Source organism: Carassius gibelio, chromosome A17 (genome assembly GCF_023724105.1).
Source record: "Carassius gibelio isolate Cgi1373 ecotype wild population from Czech Republic chromosome A17, carGib1.2-hapl.c, whole genome shotgun sequence".
Taxonomy (NCBI): domain Eukaryota; kingdom Metazoa; phylum Chordata; class Actinopteri; order Cypriniformes; family Cyprinidae; genus Carassius; species Carassius gibelio.
The window spans coordinates 16,149,897-16,169,371 of record NC_068387.1 but is presented as its reverse complement, the minus strand read 5'-3'; the positions used below and the strand labels follow the sequence as shown (position 1 = coordinate 16,169,371).

At 36.7% G+C, this 19,475-nt stretch overlaps 1 protein-coding gene across 1 annotated transcript in view; it reads left to right on the top strand.

Moving 5' to 3' along the window:
- The window catches only part of LOC128031359 (potassium voltage-gated channel subfamily H member 1-like), a 47,580-nt gene extending 31,107 nt beyond the window's left edge, over positions 1–16,473 (top strand). Inside the window, exons 8-12 of the mRNA XM_052619570.1 lie at positions 99–298; positions 1,679–1,931; positions 4,671–4,867; positions 12,267–13,122; positions 15,928–16,473. Of these exons, the coding sequence (XP_052475530.1) occupies positions 99–298; positions 1,679–1,931; positions 4,671–4,867; positions 12,267–13,112 (1,496 nt within the window). The 3' untranslated portion in view covers positions 13,113–13,122; positions 15,928–16,473. The remainder of the gene's footprint in view (positions 1–98; positions 299–1,678; positions 1,932–4,670; positions 4,868–12,266; positions 13,123–15,927) is intronic.
- The last annotated feature ends 3,002 nt before the right edge of the window (positions 16,474–19,475 follow it).

The following is a 19,475-nucleotide window of genomic DNA, read 5'->3' as shown; positions in this document are numbered from 1 at the left end:
ACATAATACATTGTTTGTGATTTATTTACATCATTCTGTTCCTCTGTGTTGTCATTTAATTCAATGTTTCTTTCTCCCTCTCTTTCCCTTCCCCACAGCTCTCCTCTATGCTACCATCTTCGGTAATGTGACAACTATCTTCCAGCAGATGTATGCTAACACAAACCGCTATCACGAGATGCTGAACAGTGTGCGGGACTTCCTGAAGCTGTACCAGGTGCCCAAAGGCCTGAGCGAGAGGGTTATGGATTACATCGCCTCCACGTGGTCCATGTCCCACGGTATTGACACCGAAAAGGTGAACACCCTGTACGCCCAATTCCAATTACCCAGCATGCAACTCTGGACACCCTTCAGTAGCCATCCTCCTGTCTGTTTGTGTGTGTGTGTGTGTGTGTGTGTGTTATTCACCCCTGCTCTGAAATGTTTATGTGAGTGTGTCTGGCTAAGTATTTTTAAACATTAGTGTGATTCTTTAGCAAGATGCTTTCTCACGCTATGTGTTTCGACTCGTCCTGTCGTTTATGCTTAAACCACAGGGGGGAAACAGCATGACTCTGTGGATATGAAGTCCCCGTTGGGAGGACATTTTCAGTATGCTCCAGATGCCTCCTCTTCTCTCTCTTTTTTTCTCGTGATTTAGCTGTCTCATCACACAGACTCACACTGTTCTTCCCCGTGACAACCACATGCAGAAAGGGAGATGCTCTGGAAAAGTGAGCGGCTGCTGGGAATGGCAGCTCAGGGACATGTCACACACTAATGCGCTCCGATGCAAACATGCATGCCGGCACAGGTGTCCTGTACCTCTGTCTCTCTGTGTCGGCCTCTCAGTATGCTTCACTGGCATGACAGTAAACATACATTTGATGGTGTGAGAGAGTGTTTATAAAAAAAGAAAAATCCTAATTTTTATTAATTTAATAATATTGGTTACAGAGTTTGACTCCTAACCCTAGGGTTGTGGGTTCGAGTCTCAGGCTGGCAATACCATGACTTAGGTGCCCTTGAGCAAGGCACCGAACCCCCAACTGTTCCCCAATGCTCAGGATCTGCAAATCATTCGCCATTGTCCTATCAGTCATCTTTCCTTACCCTGTTTATGTGGTAATTGAAATTTTATGTACTGTAATGTAACAGACTACTGCTAGCAAGCAGCTAACCGTAACTCCACAGACATGCTGCTGCGATGGTTTAAGGTTTGCCGCTACTTCAAGAATAGGTATACATAAATACCATATTAGATCTAAACAGGTGGAACTGGGGGAGGTGGAGGGTTTCAGAGGAATTCTGACAGGACCATCTTACAGCGAACACTGAACTAGGCTACTTAAATCTTCTCAACAGATCAACAAAGGCCTATCAGCTTGTGAAATAGAGTAAATGATGTGATTGCTATAAGATTGCATGTAAAGGCCTGTCTAGAGTTTCATTAACTAATTTAAATTTTGACATTCATTTGATAGTCAACAAATTTGATAGAATTGTATGTATGCAGCTAGGAAATTGTTAAATTAGATATTGAAGAGATGCTGTTGCTTATAATCTAGTCTCTTGTTTGTTGCCATTTGTAAGTATGAAAGTTACAGTGTGTTTTCATAGTACATTGAGCTCATTTAAGATCAAGGAAGTTACAGCAGAGTAACCACTTATGTCTGTTATTTCTCTCCTATTACAGGTTTTACAGATCTGTCCTAAAGACATGCGTGCTGATATATGCGTGCACCTGAACAGGAAGGTTTTTAAGGAACATCCTGCTTTCCGTTTAGCCAGTGACGGCTGTTTGCGAGCTTTAGCCATGGAGTTCCAGACCATCCACTGCGCTCCAGGAGATCTTATCTACCATGCGGGCGAAAGCGTGGACAGCCTCTGTTTTGTGGTGTCAGGGTCACTGGAGGTCATCCAAGACGACGAGGTGGTTGCCATTCTAGGTGAGAGGAAAACAGAGACAGGGAAATAGATCCAGGTCTGAATGAATGAATATTGACTAGGTATGGATCATTATTGTTGACTAGCCATCCAACATCTGACTGGATTAGTGAGGTCAAGTAGTTTTCGATTATTTTATTTGGTACATTTGTAGCAGCGGTGCAAACTGTTAGAGAATTTTGACACCACATGGCTTAGGCCTGCTTCAGCTGTTACTGTATTCAAAACTAATTTCCTCTACAGACTCACTGACATGAAGAAGAAGCATCCCTCTGTCTTGGGTTTAGTTCCCAATGGGAAGATTATTTGCATCCACAGAGCTTCTATGTGATCATATATCTCGACTGACACACAGACTATCACACCCACTCCTCCGCACTGTGCTATCCCTCTCCCTTTTGTTTATTCCCACATCCTGCACCCTGTATCTTCTTTGAATAATGTGTCCTACTCTTTCTCTTCCTCTGTGCGAAAAGCATTCAGAGAACAATAATAAAATAAAATGAAGAGGAAAATTTGAAATTTTGAACATAAAGCATGTTAAATTATGCAAATATTGCCTAAACTGAGATTAAAAAGTAACAATAAAAAGATATTTGAAAAGTAATATAAGTATCAGTTCATCCTTTTCTGGCAGTAATATCTGTCGCACAGTGAACTATGAGGGTTTATACCACAGAAAGCTTTAAATGCATAGATCTGATATTAGGATCTGATTTCATTGTCCCGCCTGTCGTCACTGCTGAGATTAGTATTAGTTTATCCTTTTTTAGTATCAACCCATCATCCCTAAAAAAGAAATAAAAATGGCAAACAGTGATCTTAGGTCAGACATGTGACTCATGGATGTATACAGCCCATGATGTATTGTAGTATCTGTTATTTCTAACATCTGTCTGTCTCACAACACAAGATTAGGCTGCTTTGCCTCGTGAAGCCAGCTGAGCATCTAATGTCTGTATTTTCCTGTTAACTAACGATGCTTTGCTAAATATAACTGTCTGCCACGGCTATGAACTGATTTAGGATCAGTCTGAAAGGTCACAAATGTTCTCTCTTGCTTCTAGAATTTGAACACACACACACACACAGATCAGACTATGAAGACAGAATAAAAAGGTTTATCGATCTGACCACTTGTATCTCGAGTGGGTGGATTGAGCAAAACTTTGGGTCAGAGGTCAGTATGCATGCATCTGAAGGCTCATTAGAGTGGTGTGTTACACTGTAACCTATAGAACTATAATGGCACTGCTGCTATACAACATACACTATAGACTCCCTCTGTTCATTCACTCTCACTTAAAAGTAAAAAGAAAAGAAGTGATACTGAGTGCAGTCCAAAACAATCATTCAGTTTCACACACTGCACCAGTATGCTTTCTTTTATTTTTTTATATGTCTTTGATTGTCTAATGTTATACAGATAAATGTATTTCAAATGAAAATTCTTTAATAATTTATCCCTTATATATTTAGTCACCCATATGTTATGACTTACTTTATTCTGTGGAGCACAGAAGATGATGTTTGGCAGAAAATTGCTAAATTATTATTAAGTTATTATACATAAACTCTTCCCATATCTTGCACACACTACCATTTAAAAGTTTGGGGTTGGTAAAATGTTTAAACGTCTCTTATGCTCACAAAGGAATGAATTTATTTGATCAAAACTACATTAAAACTGCAATATTGTAAAATTAGCACAGCTCCAGAATGACTGTTTTTCATTATATATATTTTATAATGTACTAATTTATTGATGCAATGGTATAGCTGTATTTTCAGCAGCAATTACTCCAGTCTTCAGTCAGTGTCACATGATCCTTCAGAGATCATCAGATTTAGTGCCCAAGAAACGTTTCATGTTATTATCAATGTTTACTATTTTAGTGGAAACTGTGCTAAAAAAAATTTCAGGATTCTTTATTTTTGGTGCATCAAGATGCATCAATGAATATCAACCACCACTGATTCTTGATGTTGCATAACCAAATGCAATACTTTAGATATTACTAGAGGTGCTGACATATCTCTCTCCACCCACGGAAAAGAGTCTGGATTCTAGAACATTTACTGAGACACAAAAGAACCGTACAAAAATTGATCCGAGCTGACATTTTGGCTCTGTAACCCTGTTCATCCTAGTACATTTGTTCATTTCAGTAATGGATTGGAGTGGATCATCTCATTTCTCCTCTGTCAGAATGTCTCCACTTCCCCTCTATGATACAGAATGTTGTTTTGTCAGATTTTAGCAATGCTTTCAACTGCTTAAATAATCTGATCTGACGTGTGTTTGTGATGGAATTTTACACAAGTCGAATTTAACACCAATGAAATCAGTTAACATGATCTGTCTACTGCAATCTGAGACAGAGAGGAGAGACAAAACTGAATATTTGTATCATTTGCAGTATTTTTGCTGTAGAAAAAGTGTAAGGAAATAAGAAATAAATTAACTTAACATGGTTTAATTTTGAAACTAATGAAAATGGAAGACATTGTGCACTTATATTCAATGAAAACAAGTCATAATACATTACCAGGTGGTAAGACCCAAGGCTGCATTAAAAAAAAAAATGCCAAAACTGTAATACTGTGAAATATTATTTTCATTTAAAATAACTGTTTTCTATATTTTATTGCAAATCTGAATTACACCAGTGTTCAGTGTCACATTATTTAGACATAAATGTACCAATCAGGCCTGTTTGTGTCTGTGTGTTTCTCCTCAGGTAAAGGTGATGTGTTTGGGGATGTGTTCTGGAAGGAGGTGACTCTAGCTCAGGCGTGTGCTAATGTGAGAGCGCTAACATACTGTGACCTGCATGTGATCAAACGGGACGCGCTTCAGAAAGTCTTAGAATTCTACACCGCCTTCTCCAACCACTTTTCACGAAACCTCCTGCTTACGTACAACCTGCGCAAACGGGTGAGTAAATACTGTCTGCCGTTTTCTTTCAGTACGCTTTCATTTTCCACTGGCCCATGTCAAACTGCATATGCAAGCAGAATATCTCAGCACCCACATTAACAGGTTACTACATTTAATCTTCACGGCACAGCATGAGCACAGCCTGAAGTAGATTGTAGCATGCTGAACTCATGGGAAAATATAAAAACAGCTCCTAAAGCTCTTTATCAACATACTCACATACATCACAGCATATAGTGAAAACTTTTTATTTAGTAAATCAGAGTAAATCCAGATGATTTAGGCAGTTTAATATCTACACTTTGGGCTTTAGGTATTGAAATCTTTTTATTTATTTTATTTTTAATACTAAATATACAATAGCATTGTATTTAATCCAGTAAACATCTGGATGATATTTCAACATAGTAGGTGGCATTATAGCAACTTAAAAGGACAGTTCACCCAAAAATCTAAATTGTTCACCCTCATGTTGTTCCAAACCTGTAGGACTTTCTTTTTTTCTGCAAAACACAAAAGAAAGTTATTTTGAAGAACGTTGTTAATCACATAGTTTCAGTTCCCATAGACTTTCATTGTATTTGTTGTCTATACTCTGGAAGGCAATGGGAACCAAAACTGCTTGCTTACCAACATTCTTCTAAATATCTTCTTTTATGCTCCTCCAAAGAAAGAAAGTCATACAATTTTGGAATGACGTGAGGGTGCCTCAGAAAATCACGACAGTGGAGATAAAACATGAAAGAGAAAACATGAAATTTAGAGAAATCTGATAATATGATATTGAGAATGAGCCAGTACTAACAACAGCTGTTATACTTAATATATGTGAGAGTTGAATTGAAGAACGGTGTACCATTCATCTGAATGAAAGGAAAACGAAAGAGATCAGTAGAGCTGCTTTACCATTCAATCAGAAAGAAAGACAAATGGAGACAGAAAAAGAGAGAAATGGTCTGATCAGAAACACAAGCAACACTAAACTGACTTGTTTAATTGGCTAGAAATGACAGAAAAGTGGATTAAGGGAATAAAGGAAATGCAGGTTCTTTCTAATCCCTGTTTTTCTTTTCTTTTCTTTTTTTCTATGGGCTTTAATTGGAGAGGATAGGGTGGATGTGACAGGAAATGAAAGAAAAGGTTTGCCTGTATACAAACCAGAGATTTGACACACATCACCTGCCAGGCCACATCCCTGACTGTCCCCCATTTTTTTTTTCTTTTTGGAGAAAAACGTTGACTCGCGTTCTCATTTTTCATATCAAATCACATTCAAATGAACTGTAACACTCCTTAAACCAGATCTTGAAGTGTAGCAATTATCCTACCCATAAATGATTTCCTAGTTCATAATAAAGACAGCTGTCAGTGTGAAAAAAATGACCCTCAGTGTGTCTAAATTTTGGATCTCTGCCCTGCTTGATTTCTCAGTGAACTGGGTCTGAGGCGAAGGCTAATAATAGCTCAGCGAGTGTCTGCCTCTTTATTGGAACAGCTTACACTGTACAGTTATATATATATCCATATGGGTTAAATTTAACTATGACTCAGCAAACACTTTCATATTGGAGCCAGGACTAAATTCATTTACATAATCCATCTGCTACATAAATGTATAGTGTTTAACAGCTTTTCACCGATAATGGCAGAGGTGAGAGCTTCAGTGAATTGTCTCTCTTATGAGCTCTTCACGCCTACACTTGTTTGTAAAAGACTTTTGTCATGTTTGCATCACGAAAAATAGCTGGATCTTTACCTCAACACGATGGTTTTGTTAGCTATAACAGTCCATTCTCTTAAACAATACATTGAAATGTGAAGACGCAAATTATGGTTATCTTAATGCCAAGAGGGAGCCTTTAATAAGCTCATGTCTCCATGAGTTAATCATGATGTCATTTGATTGTGACCCAGATAGAAAAACTTGTTAAATATGGAAAAAAATGTCATAGGAAGACTACATATGTTTTATTTATGGACAAATTCCATTTTTAAAAGTAGACTTTATACAGTGGTCAAATAGGCCATTTTGGCCTAGATACAGCATCAGCAGCAGCGACATACATAGTGCATATTGCATTTTCCTGCATTTAATGTATGCGTGTGTCCTCATTCCTAACCACACAACTCAACACAAAATACAATGTTGAGAGTGTTCAGGAAAGTCACTTCTTCCAAAACCTTAAAGAAATATTCTGGGTTCAATTTAAGCTCAAATTAAATTAACAAATGAATCAACAACATTTGTTTGATAATGATTCTTGTCATTAAAAAAAGTCAAAAATAGTACAAAAACAGTTTTACTCTTACTCTCTTTTCAAACATTTAAGAACACAAATCATGAAATGAAATTAAAGTACGAATATCCCAAGGAAAGTACTCCTTTTGAATTTGACTTTAGTAAAAATTCTAAATTTTACATTTTAATTATAATGCTTATTTTATGAGTAATATTTTACTTCAGTACATTAAAAATAGTATTATAAAAATCTAAAGTAAATGTGATGGTTGATAGACCATTGTTTATTAATTTTGTGCAGTCATAATTAACTTAAATGCTCAAACAGCTGTAATCAGATCAGTCAAAATCGCCAATGAATCATTCAGTGCTTGTTGTGAACTGATTCATCAGGTTCACTGAAAAGAATCAACTCAAAACAGTGTGTTGAATTTGTTCACAAATTGCGTTGAGTTTAGGAGAGTGTTTTGATTTCCCTCAGTTTAAATAACAAGGAACAAATATATATATATATGAAATGTACCAGAATAAATAATTATATATTAAGCTTTGGAATGTAGTGGAGTAAAAGTTCCTAAAATGAAAATATTCTGATAAAGTACGTTCATGTAAATTAACAATCTTCTGAGTTATTACACAACAGTGTGGATAGTGCCAGTGTTGCAATCTTTCTATGTGAAATCTGAACAAGTCTTCGGTCACAGCTGCATAAATAAGTGCTTAAATGGTCCATCCAATTTGTTTCTATGCGTGTTTGTGGTTGCCAGGGTAACACTGCAAAATCCTCTTCATCTCAACGCTGCTGTGTCAAGAGTTATCTTAGCTTTGATTAAGGTTACTGTTTATGCAGCTGTAATGGGTAAAACACAAATTCATGCACACAAACCTGTACAAAAGACATTCTCTCACCCTTCAAGATGCATCAACATGCATGCAAAGAGGAATGCCTGTGTTTGTTGCTGTGATTGAATTACTGTCAAAATTCACCAGTGGTAAAAGGTCACTGGTTTGACACGGTCATTTACTCAATATGTCCCTTCATGACCCTGTGATCTGTGTGTGTGTTCGGCAGGTGTGAGTGAATCAGTCGTCGCTGAGGGATCAGATTCTCTGAGGTCGTGATGAGTGTGGTAAATCTGATCTTAGATCAGTGACAAAACCAGTCAGTCAGCATGAGGCACACAGTGAAAGCACAAGATACACAGTGTTATTAATATTAGCACCTATATGTCACTGTAATGACTTCTAATGTTTTTGAAAGTATCTTATGCTCAACAAGGCCTTGTTTATTTGACCAAAAATACAGTCAAAACAGAAATATTGTGACAAATGATTGTAATTTAAAATAATTTTTTTCTATTTGAGTATATTTAAAAATTTTATTTATTCCTGAGATGGCAAAGGTGAATTTTCAGCAGCTATTACTCCCGTATTAAGTCTTACATGACCCTTTAGAAAACATGCTAAAGGTGCTAAAGAAACATTTATTTTTAATGTTAAAAAACAGTTGCCGCAATATATTTTTGGTAAAAACCGTGACTTATCTGATGATTATCACACTCAACAACATTAAAATAACAGGGATAATCATAAAAAACTGGAAAGACATGACGGTGAGTTATTAATGACATAATTTTGATTATTGGGTGAACTAACCCTTTAAATACACAATGTGACGTTGTTCGTCAAACATCGTAATATCATAACAAACAGCGAAGTCAATTTAAAGAGCAGTCACTGAAATACAAAGTATGCAGCATATTTAAATGATAAACAATGGCATATTGTCTTAATTTATGCATGAATTAAACATGAAATTGTAACTTACTGTAGACTGTAGGTTAAGCGATCGCTATAAGAGAAAAGTAAATCAGAACAGTGTATGGTAGAGGTAGAGAAAGTAAGATAGGTATGTGTATGCTTTCATTTCAGAGTATTACAGTGTTATGGGATTTTGTTTCTGCTTCATTGTGCACACAGTCAGCTTTTAGTTTGAATTATGAAACAGTGGGGATGGGAGTGCTCCCTCTTGCCTCACTTTCTCTCACTGTCCCCTCCTTTTTACCGTTCTATCTGCAGACTAACACCTTCAACATCACACACACATTTTGAACACTTTGAGAGCTGCAGAATGAGTTTCCCTGTTTGATGATGATAAACTTAGGGGAAGAAAAGCAATAGCAGAATACACAAGAGGGCTGTGCATGCGTGGGAGTGCAAGGGACGCATGGCAACAGAAGGATTATAACAATACACCATTAGAAATCTCTGCGTGAGCAAATAATACCACCCTCCTTCTACATGCAGACACACACACCTTTGTGTAATGCTTTAGCTTTTGCTCCGTAATCCTTCTCTGCATGTCTGTCCTTTCTCTGCCTTGTGTATCTTTCAAGGGCAAGGGTTTATAAAACACCAGAAACAATGGCAGCCCTCTGTTTCTGTCAGCTTGAGCGCTGAGGTTTGTTGTGATTTAAAAGAATATTTTTAATATAAATACAATTTTAAGTGTCAGAATATCATTTGTGAAAAGAATAAAGTGTGTTTCACCCTCATGTTTTCTTTTCTTTTCTAGTTCTAGTTAATGAACCATGCAAAACAACTACCAAAAAAAAAACAAAAAAAGTCTTAAAAATTTATTGTAGGTAAACTGAGGTTCATAAGCAAAAAGAAACACAAAACCTGTGCTAACTGAAAGAACGCTACCTGACTAAAAATGATTCCAATATTTGGTGATATTAAAGTATAATGAGAGATTTACATGCATTTTTTTTAAAGACTTGTTATTGACTGAACACTAAATTAGGATTATTAAAATGATTTTCAGCACAGCAAAAGTGATGCACTTACAATAGAAGTCTATAAGGAACTTGTTACCAGTGGGTTTAACAACACAAATATGAAGCTTTTAGGTTTGCTAAAGCAAAATTATATGAAATATATATGATTTTGTGTATTAATGTAATACCTGAGGATGAAGTATGCTCCATATACATTTTTTTAAATTTTTATTGCTTTAAATAATCAAATTATTATTATTTTTTTTCTACTCTAACAAACTGAGAGATGATTTTGTGGATATAAAAATGACATCACAGATGCTGTTGATTGAAGTATTATTTAAAGAGATAATTCCCCCCCAAATGACCTTTGGTATTATTGTCTGCGCTAAAGCTGGATACAAACGTGTGTAATGATACTGTGGGTGTATTTATTTACGGTTAGTGGAAGGGCCTGTGTGTGTCTGTGTCCAGAATGTGAACGGCTGAATGGGAGGGCAGTGGTGTAGTTATTACTGTCCATCATCTCTGTAAAGCAGAGAGAAACAAGGCCCTTGACGTCATTCAGAAACGCAATCTACTGAGGCTGTCTATCTGTCTGACTGAGTTTTTAGCCTGGATTCTCAGAGGGAGCGGCGGTAATATATTTCTCCACCTGCTGCCAAACACGATGAGTTATTTAGAGTTTAATTACAAAGAAACATTACATTCGGATGAAAAGTGGCAATATTACAAATCTGAGCACATTAAAGCCCAAATGAAACAATTTTTATGCGAGACATCATGGCCAAATGCCTAATATGCTCAGTTTCTCGCAGTAATACACATCGCTTAAGGATAATTTTTTGGTGTCTAAACTCAAATATGGAAAATAATGGGATTGTGTGCATAGCCACCATTTGCAGGACGGTGCTCTCAGACATGTGCTCAACCTCCCTTTAAACGGCTTGCTATTTATTCTAGTGAAATCACAAAAGTGAAACAAATATGCTCCCACTCCTGTTATACATTCATTGATGTACAGCTGTTATTTTAGCTTTTTAAAACAAAAAAATGATCAGCATCATTATGAAAAAAAATGTAATTGAGATTAAGGTTAAAATAGGAAATCAGGTTCAATTGTAAGATGAGATATATACTGTGAGATATAAAGACAGAATTGGGAGATGTCAAACTGGGGATATAAAGTCAGAACTCTGATATATGAAGTCAAAAATCGATATTTAAAATCAATTTGTAATATACAGGTGCTGGTCATATAATTAGAATATCATCAAAGAGTTTATTTATTTCACTAATTCCATTCAGAAAGTGAAACTTGTATATTACATTCATTCAATACACACAGACTGATATATTTCAAATGTTTATTTCTTTAATTTTGATGTTTATAACTTTTCACAAACACCCTTTGATGGCCTGTTCACACATACACAACATTTACACAGCCTTTTCAAAACCTTCACAGAAAAAAAATAATGATTATAGTCTTCAGCTTTTCTTTTCAGATGAAATGTATCAGTTTAATTTTATTAAACAATAACAATAAACACATGAAGGTAAATAAAATTGTGAAATTGTTCATGGCGCATAATAATCAAGCTTCCACAGCACTAAAGCACTATCATCAGCATGTGTGGGTTTTTCTGTTCCCAGTAATTTCAAACACACACAGACCGTCTTCTTTTAATAAGCGTTTTTACCATTGTAATTATTAAAACATCCCATCAGCCAGTCAAAACTGAATGCCAGTACGTGTGTGAGAGAAACACATGCCTTCAATCTCTGACCAGTGTGCAGCATATAAACACTTCCTCCAGACCCCCCCACACACACAGATTTCAGGCAAACACTTTGGGAATCTGCTCAAGAAAAGTCTTGAACTCTGAAATATACATGAGCTCCAATAAATAACTTAGAACTTAGAATATCTTGCAAAATTCACGACACCGAAAGCAGGGTCTCCAGGACAGTGAGTGTGGTCTCTATAAACAATACACCCGGAGTGGTTGTAAGTGGTCTAGACCCGCTGAAGTCTATATATTGCATAATCTTGCACTGCCAGACCTTGGACTATTAACATCTAATATTTAATATCTAATATTTTAGATTTTATATATTTTATTAAATGTTATGCTTTATAATTGTGTTATGCTGGAGCCTTTCTGTAATTCGAATTGTAGAGCACAGTGCTAGCAACACATAGGTTTATTTCCCAGGGAATGCACAAACTGAAAGATGCATACATTGAATGCAACGCAGGTTGTTTGGACAAAAGAATCTAAATTATAGCATAAAATTCTTCTGTTTTGATGTGCTTGTTTAATGGTTGCCTGAGTGCATGCATATGTCTAACTAATTCTCTGTGACTTTTCAGCTTGTGTTCAGAAAGATCAGTGATGTGAAGCGTGAGGAAGAGGAAAGGCTGAGGAGGAAGAATGAGGCCCCGCTGAACCTCCCCCCTGATCATCCCGTCCGCCGTCTGTTCCAGCGATTCCGCCAGCAGAAGGAAGCACGTCTCGCCGCTGGGCGTCCCAATACCAATGACTCTGATCTCGAGAAGGGCCAAATCCACCACGAAGTCATCAGCCAAGATGTAGTTGCCACCACAAGCATCATCACGGTAACCGAGATCCCTGCCACACCTATCCCGTCCCACCAGAGCAAAAACCGTACCCTGGGTCCATTTGACCAGGCCAAGCTTAGCGCCCCTGCCCCAAATGTCCCTCAGACAGCAGAGCCACGTGCACGAGGATGGGCGAGGTTTAGGGAGAGCATGGCAAAGCCAGAAAGCTGGGGAAACGTTCCTAAAGCAGAATCAATGGAGACTTTGCCAGAGCGAAGCGATTCTAGAAAGATTTCGGAGCCCAGTGGACTGAAGAAGACCGATTCCTGTGACAGTGGCATCACCAAAAGCGACCTCCGGCTGGACGAAGGTGGTGCCCTCACCCCTGTAGACCGAAGCCCGGTCCAGCCTGACGGAAAATCTCCCCCGATCCCACCAATTCCCGAACACACGCTGCACGCCTCGCTCCTGGAACTCCGGACTGAACTTAAAGAGGAGCTGTCTGCACTCGGTAACCGAATGGTTGCCTTGGAGACACAGGTTGCTGAGGTGTTGAGGTTGCTAAGGAGAAGAAAGACTCCGACCTCTCCCATGTCACTCTTCCAGATCTCACGGCCTACATCACCAGACACAGACAAGGAGGACATGTTCCCTTAAAGAAAATGAGGTAAGCATCTTTCATCTTGAAAGGGAAATGACTGAGAGACTTTCTTTGTGAAAGGATAAAAAACGAAAAAATGGAACCCATTGTGCTAGCAAAAAGCATGACAGACTCTCTGAGAGAGTGTGTGTATGAGAGAGAATGAGTGAGGGAAAGGATGAAATAAGACACTGGAACGAAAAAGAGGATGTCTTATCCCATGGCAGAACATCTGTGATACCAAAGTGAAGTTGTGTTAGTTGTCACGCAGACACTCTTTATGTCGAACTGCTCTCTGTTTTCGTCCTGCAAGGCTGACAGACAGTGAGAGCTCTTGCCGCAGGGCCTACTCCGACTGATGGTTGTCATGGCAATGCACCGTCCCCAACTTCAAGTTCGGGCCCTTCAAGATCCCACTCATGTAGCAAGTCTTCCCCTCTCTCTGTCACTCACACACACAGACACACACACACTGCTGTTTGTGCTCTACAGTCTTCCTGGTATAGGGATCTGTTGCGCTCCTTCCTATTGGTCAACTCGCCCTCAAACACGAGCCTTTATCAGGAATCACAGAGCTAAGCGTCTTACCCAAACACATGGTGGTGTGGAGATAAGTTGCTTGACAAAAGACTGGAGAAGCTATGGAACCATAAAAACCCCAGGCAGCTTTGGTGAATTACTTTAGACAAACGTGTTTGTACAATGACAAATCGCTACTATCCCAAGAGTTGTACGCGTTACTGGAGAAACTAATGAGCTCTACAGGGGTTTTAAAGTGTGACAGCTGTTAAGGTCCTTTGCCATGACTTGCATCAATGCACATCTCAACAGAATCAAAAATAAAACCAAACAACAATGGCATTGTACAGTTTTAGGGATGCACTATATATCGGCTTACAGATTTATTGGATATATATCAGCCAATGTTGAATATTTAAAGGTGCCATAAAATGCACTGATACAATATTTTAAATTGTTCTCTGATGTCCCCAGAGTGTGTATGTGAGGTTTTATCTCAAAATACCCAACAGATAATTTTTTATTGCTTGTTGAAATTTCCACTTTTAGGGTATGAGCAAAAACGTGCAGTTTATGTGTATGTCCACTTTAAATGAAAATGAGCTGGTGCTCCCACCTCCCTTTTCAGACAAGTGCGGAGCAGAGCTTCAAGAGCTCATGCTCGCGGGCATATCACTGTTATTATGTTATAACTGGTGGTGATCGACCTCACATTTCTTCCAAACACAATTTTTAACTACCACATTCCTATTCAGGATCATTCTGGTAGCTTGTGAAGGCAACGTTAGTGAAAACAGGCAGAGACAATGTTAGCTTTAGCAACATTAGCCTTACAGAGAGCTATGAAGTTCAAACTAAATATAATGCGTGATGCTTACTTTGTCTGGAGTCTGGATGTTTGTGCACAAAGCGTTGGCATTGATTCCTCTTTCAGAAGCAATCTTTGCACAACTGCAGCACTGTACTGACCTTCGTTTGTGAGGCAGTACGAAGTAAAATAGTGTAAACACAAAGTACAGGACTTTTCCGTTTTTTTTTTTTTTTTGGGGACATTTTCTTCGAAAATGAAGGTTACCACCATAATATCTATTTTACATACTATACATTATAAATGTTGTGATGCCTTAATTAACTTTTAGCATTCAAAAGGATTGATTTGAGCTTTTATTTTTAATTCATTCAAGGTGCAATGTGTAATATTTGCAACTATCTATTTACAGAAATACAATATAATATACATAACTATGTTTTCAGAGGTGTATAAAGATCTTTCTTAATGAACCGTTATGTTTTTATTACCTTAGATTGAGCTATTTCTCTCTACATACACCGCGGGTCCCCTTATATGGAAGTCGCCACCATGTTTCTACAGTAGCCCTAAACGGACAAACTGCTCTATAGAGCATGTTTCGTCACTTTGAGCATTGAGTTGCAGCGTGAGGTCTGCGGCCGATGTACATCGGAGTTAACACTGTAGCATGAGCTTCAATTGGTAGATGTTGATGCAAGTCATGTGAAAGGATCTTCTCCTCAGTTCATGAGTGACTTGTTGGACTGCAGTACCCAAGCTTTATAAAACAACAGTGGAAGACCTAGTGAACAATTGGGTCTTCCAGAAAACATATTACCATGGGTGCACTATTATTATTCAGATAGCTAGTGCAGTTTAGCTGTGTTTTACAAAATGAATTGATGGATGTAATCAATACACATGATTTGTCACAACACCACAGTACATAACACAGCTGTGAAGAACTTTCAGAATTACAGCAAACATCTAATCACAAAGAAACTCATGAATGAAGAAAATTGATGGTTTAAGAGAGCTCATTCCGACCCCTTTCCTGGATGCTTTTACATATTAAATACTAAAGATGTGGCATTATTACCTCACCAGGCCTGGTGTGATGTCTGCACAAATCCTAATCTTTCAGTTGTTCAATAGGAGAGACTGGGCTTTGGTGTCAACAGCCTAATATATATATATATATATATATATATATATATATATATATATATATATATATATATATATATATATATATATATATATATATATATATATATATTTAATACCCACTCTGTCAACTGTGAAATCAGTAACCAAAACTGTAAGGTATGTGTCTATAAAGAAATGGCCTTGTAAAAATAAAACAACCTTGAGAAATATTCACTGAAGTTGTTGACAGCTATTCCCAGTCTCCTCTATTATTATATTAAATAAAGCTCCTAATGCAAGTCTGGGAGGAGACTGTTCAGTTAATCACTTTGCTTAGATATAAATAGCTGTTTATTTCACTCTTTTTTTTTCAGTGTCCCTCCTCCATATCAGCTCCACCTTGATTTCCATGAGGTCCAGGGGGGAACACAGAGATTGACTCTCATGCATTGGCCCTTCTATTCAGAACACCACCAACAAACCTGATTATCTTTGTCTACATCATAGAATATATGAACTTGTATGTATATTTTCTGAGACACACATCTCTAGTGAGAGATTGACAAACTCAGATGAGCATGTTGCGAGTTGTTGTTATGAACATACTGTGAGTGGTTATGGAACATGTTAGCATGCTGTGTATTATTCTCAGGTTCGAGAGTTCATTATCGGGTCCACAGGAGAAGTGTCACCTGCTCCTCCACTACCTGAGAGCAGAGCGAGAGAAAAACTGGACTCAGAAGAATGACTTAACCAAAACGCAACCAAGGTCATATCAGACATATCATACATTTAATATAAACCCCTTTGTGTGAGGAAAATAGACTTTGTTGGAGAAAGAAAGAAAAGAAGCTCCAAACTCTGTTCGAAGTACATGAAGATTTATTTCGGTTATAAAAAAAATTACTTTTTGTACAGTATGGAGAAAACATCCTAGATTCTTAAAAATTATATATATATATATATATATATATATATATATATATATATATATATATATATATATATATATATATGAGAGATATGATTATCTCATTCTGTCAGCAAGACATCAGAGAAACAATATTAAATGGTATAATTCGCATTAAGGTTGTTTTATGTTTTAGAGCATGTTTTACAATAATCTCAATTAGCTTCAATATTATGGGTCTTTTGCTTATACTCCAAACACTGAGCAGAAATTGGAAAAGGGTTAGCATTTGTACCCTGGCCTGTGAAACCCAGAACTGATTTTTAAATAAGACATATGAATGTTACAGTAACAATAATAACATACTCAAATGCAAATCCATGTAAACTGGAATGTAACGCATCAGCCTGAGCTGATTCTGAAGCAATAATCATTGCTGCTGTATTTCACACAGATTATTCCCACCACGCTTTTCTAGCCCAGATGTAATGTTTCACCTGAACCACAGAGTTAACAACATAATATAACAAACACAGCCCTGATGTCACCGCATGCCTCTGCAACACAGCAATAAGAGTCATAATAATCAGAGAATGCACTTTTTCACCGTGAGAGAGAATGAGAATGAGGATTGTACAGAGTTGATTCCTTTAAGGAGAAATAATCCTCTTTTAGACACTAGCATGGTTTACTTGCGGAGATTAGTTACAATCTGATCGTGACTGATGTGATCATATACGCCAGCAGCATGGCTTGATTTACACTTAAAATATGGTTAAGACATGCATGGCAAATACAAAGAAAAATGGAATAAATTACCATTATAAAGAAAATCCACCTCTACTGCACGAGCATTTAATCTCTTGCCTCTTACCCCATAGAGCTAATGGATTCCCTCCTGTTAGCAGACTCTTGGTGAGCGAGTTCAAATTTGCATTTAGTAGGAGGAAATGAATCCTTGCAGATCTTAGACTGGCTTAAGGGTGTTTGCATAGCTTTTCAGACTTGAGAACCAAAGTTCCAGGTCCACTACATGATTGAAGACTAGAGACCAGTCCATGACAAAATGAGGAAATACCCTGAAAAATGAGGAAATTCCCCATTTAATACCAAAATCTAAAGAAAAAATTATGTTTTGTATAATGTAAATGATGCCATTTAAACATTTTATCATGATATTAAAAGAAAATATAAATTAATGTAATTAAACATAAAATCTGATATTTAATTTGAAATATTATCAAGCAATTATATTTATTCTTGCATCACAAGATTGAATTGATAACTGTATTACATAATTGTATACAAATTGGAAAAAATTGAATTACAGAAAAAAAATGTAAAAATTATTTTGGTACAATAAAAACTATTATATGAATTTTAACAATTTGTAAAAAAAAAAAAAAAAAAAAAAATATATATATATATATTTTGCATTAGAGCACTGAGAATTGATTGAAAAAAAAAAAATACAAAACCTGAACATAAGCACATATTTTATGCAAAATATTTTTTTTTTCTTTTGAATTTGGGGTGAAATAAATGTTTAGGACAGATTCTGTGTGATTCACCCAAACACGCTATTGCACACACACATATATTCATGTGTGTTGGTGCATGTAAGTGTTTGAATACAAATCTTGACATGCACAGTACAGAAATCTGGAGAACAGGGAGTATTTTTAAGTCCTTAATACTGATAGTGAAGTTCAAATGAAGCTGTGCAGTTCTATCACACTGAAGGGTTTGGAAGAACAGACACATCTGAAGGTCATTCTAAGGGTCGTTCTATAAAAACAGCCCTAATTAAACCTATTTCAGATGTACTCAGCAGACATCATAGTCATTATCCACTGACTGAAACATCCTCACTTAAATCATTTCTTCACATGGAAATTGCTACTACTGTAAAGCACAAAGATAAAATTTGTAAAATTGCTGTAAAATATTATTTATGAGAATAAAATATTTTCTATACATATTTTCACTTGTTCTATCTTGCTGTCAATTTATCTATTTCTCTTTGTTTGAGCACATTAAAGATACTTATGAAAGCACATTACCTTTAAAGTCAGCATGAAATCAAATCTGGCCCAATTTAATGCAATTCAAAACATAAAATTGTCCATACTATTTAAAACAGACTATTTGATGAGGACCAATAGCTATTTACACACTGCTTTAGCAAAATTGCTTTAATTTCTAGCTCCATTATAGTAAGTAATGTCCACTTTACATCGTCCAATCCAACTCCCACCATATATTTTCTCTCATTAACTATTCAATTTCACAAAAAAATACACCACATTACAGGGTGTAAATGGCAATTCATGCTGACTTTAAGCAGAGAGAAAGACTGAACTTGTTACATTTTGAACTGCATTACCTACAATTTTAAGATTGTGTAATGTTACATAACAATGAATCAACATTCATTAATAGCAGAGTGACCGGTGTTGAGAAAAACACACACATGCACATCAAGGACCTGTGTAAAGTGATGACAGTAAGCAATTTCAGTATGACTCAGAGAAAGGGTAATGACCTCTGCCACACCATCTTCTAAAATAACATCATATCATAGAGAAGAAACAGAGAGAGAGAGATATAATATAATTGATATGTAATAATAAAAATACTAAGTGCACATTTCATTACTTTCATTAATATATATTATTAATAATAACTGAATTACAGAAATATTTAATTTAGACCTATTTTTAATTTGCACTATTATTTTGCATTACCCCATTTCTCATTGCTTTCATTTTGAAATAGTAATTTTCCAGTTTTTATTTGTATGGTTTTGCAAATTTGCAGTTTTATCTTGCAAGTAATAGCACACTAAACTTAAAACAGAGAGAGAGGTTTTTGTGAAGGGATTATGAATGATTTAGCTGATGCTGATAAAGGTACGTAGCACAGATAAAGCTCTTTAAAGTGTAATCTCCCTACCACCGAAACACACACGTCTTACCTCTCTCTAATAAAGGAGAAACTCCAGGCTAGAAG